Source organism: Nicotiana tabacum, chromosome 9 (assembly GCF_000715075.1).
Source record: "Nicotiana tabacum cultivar K326 chromosome 9, ASM71507v2, whole genome shotgun sequence".
In the NCBI taxonomy this organism is placed as follows: Eukaryota; Viridiplantae; Streptophyta; class Magnoliopsida; order Solanales; family Solanaceae; genus Nicotiana; species Nicotiana tabacum.
The window spans coordinates 2,564,257-2,567,695 of record NC_134088.1 but is presented as its reverse complement, the minus strand read 5'-3'; the positions used below and the strand labels follow the sequence as shown (position 1 = coordinate 2,567,695).

Here is a 3,439-nt window from a genome sequence, read left to right as displayed (position 1 = left end):
ATAAGAATTCTCTCTCCCTACTTTTCTCTGCAATACTCTTCTTCTTCTTCTTTTATTGTTTCATAACAGAAACAACAAAGTTAATTATAGAGATGTGATTCACTTTGACAAGCCATTGTATGAACAACGGGGAAGAGCTAAATTAACAAAACAAAAATTTATTTCATTTGATCTCTTAATAAATATATAGAAAACGAAAAAGGAAAAAACTTTTATATTGGCTTTATTTTGGAACTATTTATTTCCTAGTTGTTCACAGCATGGCTTCTCAAAGAGAATCAGATCTCTATAATTAACTTTGGTAATTTTTTTCCAATTTGGCATAAATTAAATAGGTTACAACAAAATTGAACCAGCTTTATATAGATGATTGTAAGAAGAGGTGGACCTATTTCAAAAGAAATCAAGCAATTAGCAAAATACATTTCTACATAAGTGATATACAAATGGAAAACCAATTCCATATTCACCTTTTGGTATCAATTATTTTCTCAATTTTGTTCTCAGTTTTGGGCAATGAAACATCTTTTTCATCCCTTAACTCCACTTATATTAAGCAAGCTAAAGAAAGGTTTATGTCTCTTGATCCAACTAAGCTTCCGGATCCTCCAATGCCGTCCTATACTTTTACTATTTATCATCGAGATGTATTTGAAAAATCGAAGTTCAAGGACTACGACTCATTAATTGAAAGTAGGCTTGCTCGATGTCATGCTAGAGCAAGTTATTTGGCATCAATTTTTGACGATGATGACATTGAAGAAAGGATAGTTCCTTCAAATGACAATCAAATTGGCGCAAATGAAACTCTCACAAGGCAACACGATGTAATGTGGAGCAAGATCGGTCGTGTAAAGGTTCCAAAAACAACAAGTACATACTCCGCGAATGGTGAGTATGTTGCATCATTTTTACTTGGTACTGAAGAAGTAAAAAATTTCTTGCTAATAGATACAGGCAGTGATTTGGTTTGGTGGCAATGTGGACCATGTGCAGCAAATAAGTGTTATAAACAAACTAATCCTTTATATATTCCCACAAATTCGAAAATATTTCGAAAGGTCAATTGCATTCTACATGGTGAAAAATGTTTAGATGGTATGGATCCAACTTATAAATGTACAACTTACACTCATCAGTGTCTCTATGATATGAAATTTACAAGTGGAGAAAGATCAAAAGGTTATATGGCAGATGACGTGATTACTTTTGTTTTAGATCAGAGACAAGTTAGGGTTACGTTTGGATGTGGCACAGATCAAAGAGGTAGAAGAAGTTTCAGTGATGAATATTCTGGAATCGTTGGCCTTGGGCGTAGAATACTCAGTGGCGCAGGATTTTCTTTACCAACACAATTTGGGGCGGACTTAATGTCCATGTGTCTCCCGAGATTTTTTTCAGGAAAGGGATCTACACTTAGCTTCCTTACAACCCCATTTCCAAGAGCAATATCAGCAAAATTATTACCAAATTACAAGTACCCTTTATTTTATTATGTCAACCTTTATAAAGTTTTTATTAATAATAAGGTAGTTCCGGTTAGTCCATCATGGTGGAATTTTAAACGAGGCATGATCGGTGGAGTTCTCGTGGATACAGGAACAAGTATTACTCGCTTTCCTAAAGATTTTTATACTGTATTTCGTTACATATTTAGAGCTGAAGTACGAGATATTCCATTGGCTAAAAGTCCATTCCCATCTTTGGACACTTGCTATAGAGAGGATCCCAATGGTCGTGATCTAGATTTTCCTGTTGTGAAGTTGTACTTTGGTGGCGTAAACCCAAATAACATGTTGTTATTAGCAAAAGAACGAGTTTTTCTGCACTATCGTGGACTCTATTGTCTGGCTTTTATGGGATGGAATAGATCCCGCACTGTATTAGGAAGTAATCAACTCCAGGGTATAGGATTAACTTTTGATACTTCAGAAAATACGTTGTCTTTCGACTTAGATGCATGTGATTGAGGAAAATAAATTTCAAAGTCTTACAATCTAAAGTTGTACCCAATTTTACTACTATTTGACTTCTTCTTTTCTGTTTGCAATTGTTTTCGTGAATCCTGCAAAATGCACATTCCATCTCCAAGTTTTTCAATATACAAATGGATGCTAAAAAATACGCATTCCATCTCCAAAAGAAAAATGGGTACATTCCAGGGCTAAAAAGTTGCGGCTCGAGTACTAATTTGAAGAGTTATTCAGTGGTTTGATGTTTGATTCAATGGTCGAGGGTCTATTCGGAAACAGCCTCTCTATCCCTAGGGTAGGGGTAAGGTCTGCGTATACACTACCCTCCCCAGACCACACTTGTGAGATTATACTAGATTGTTGGTGTTGCTTTGTTGGTGTTTGATTCAATGGTTTATCAGTTTTTGATTTGGTCACGGATTCGAGTTATAGAAATAGTTATTTGCAGAAATGTAGGGTATATAAGGCTGTATCCTTATTGTCTAGCCCTTCCTCAGACACCACACATAGTGGGAGCTTAGTACGGCGGCCAACCCTTTTTACACCATGGATGATGGATGAAGGAAAAGGAACGCGGGAGAGGAGGGAAAATTGACCGACTATATCAAACCGATACAGGTGAAAAGTAGCGTACACTAGGGCGCTTGAAAGAACTACGTCGAAGAGACTCGGGCAATATGACCTCGTAACTTTGGATAGCGGCGCTCTCCTATATTTTGATTAGGAAAGCAAGATATATTTGTGGTAGCACTGTTATTAAAAACATAAAATTTTGCTAAGTGGTAACACGATGTATAGTTCGACACCTGGACAATGCTGGAAGGTCAGATGAAGAAGTGTCATAAGCTTTGAATGGAAGACCCCGCACACGGCGGTAGTAACTTTAACTATCCTAAGATGAAGAAATTTCTTATAGCATAAGTAGTAACCTGCACGAATGGTGTAATAAGTGCCCTGTTGTCTTCTATAAGGACTCCGTGAAATTGTAATCTCCATGAAAATCCTTACCAATGAGATATAAATTTAATTAATTGAACCCAGCGTTTGATAAGCAGTTGTTCCTAGTCAATGGATGCTTAAATACAATGAGGATACATAAGCTACATAAATAAAGTTCCTAAATGGAATAGATTACATGAGATTCAATACTCTATTTAGGAGTGCTTTTCTTGCAAAATCAAGTATTTTCTTTAATTTGACAGAATAAAAAGGTGCCAAACTATGATCCTCTTAGTAATTACAGAAACGCAAAAAAAAAAAAAAGGAAAACAATTAATATTGGTTTTATTGAGAACTTATCTCTTTCCAAGTTGTTCACACTATGGCTTCTCAAAAAAGAATAAGATCTCCATAATAAACTCTAGTTTTTCTTCCTATTTAAACCAGTATATAGATGATTGTAATTATTAAGAAGTGGTGGGCATGTTTCAAACACAATCAAGCAATTAGCAAAACACCTTTATGTA

At 35.5% G+C, this 3,439-nt stretch overlaps 1 protein-coding gene across 1 annotated transcript; it reads left to right on the top strand.

The window, feature by feature from the left end:
- The first annotated feature begins 446 nt into the window (after positions 1–446).
- LOC107789200 (protein ASPARTIC PROTEASE IN GUARD CELL 1-like) lies at positions 447–1,970 on the top strand. Its single transcript, XM_016610975.2, has one exon. It carries the CDS (start codon positions 447–449, stop codon positions 1,968–1,970), a length of 1,524 nt encoding a protein of 507 aa, XP_016466461.2.
- Positions 1,971–3,439: the final 1,469 nt, after the last annotated feature.

Bases quoted from the DNA above. Each gene is read 5' to 3' on its own strand.
- LOC107789200 (XM_016610975.2), top strand. From the start codon at position 447: ATGGAAAACCAATTCCATATTCACCTTTTGGTATCAATTATTTTCTCA.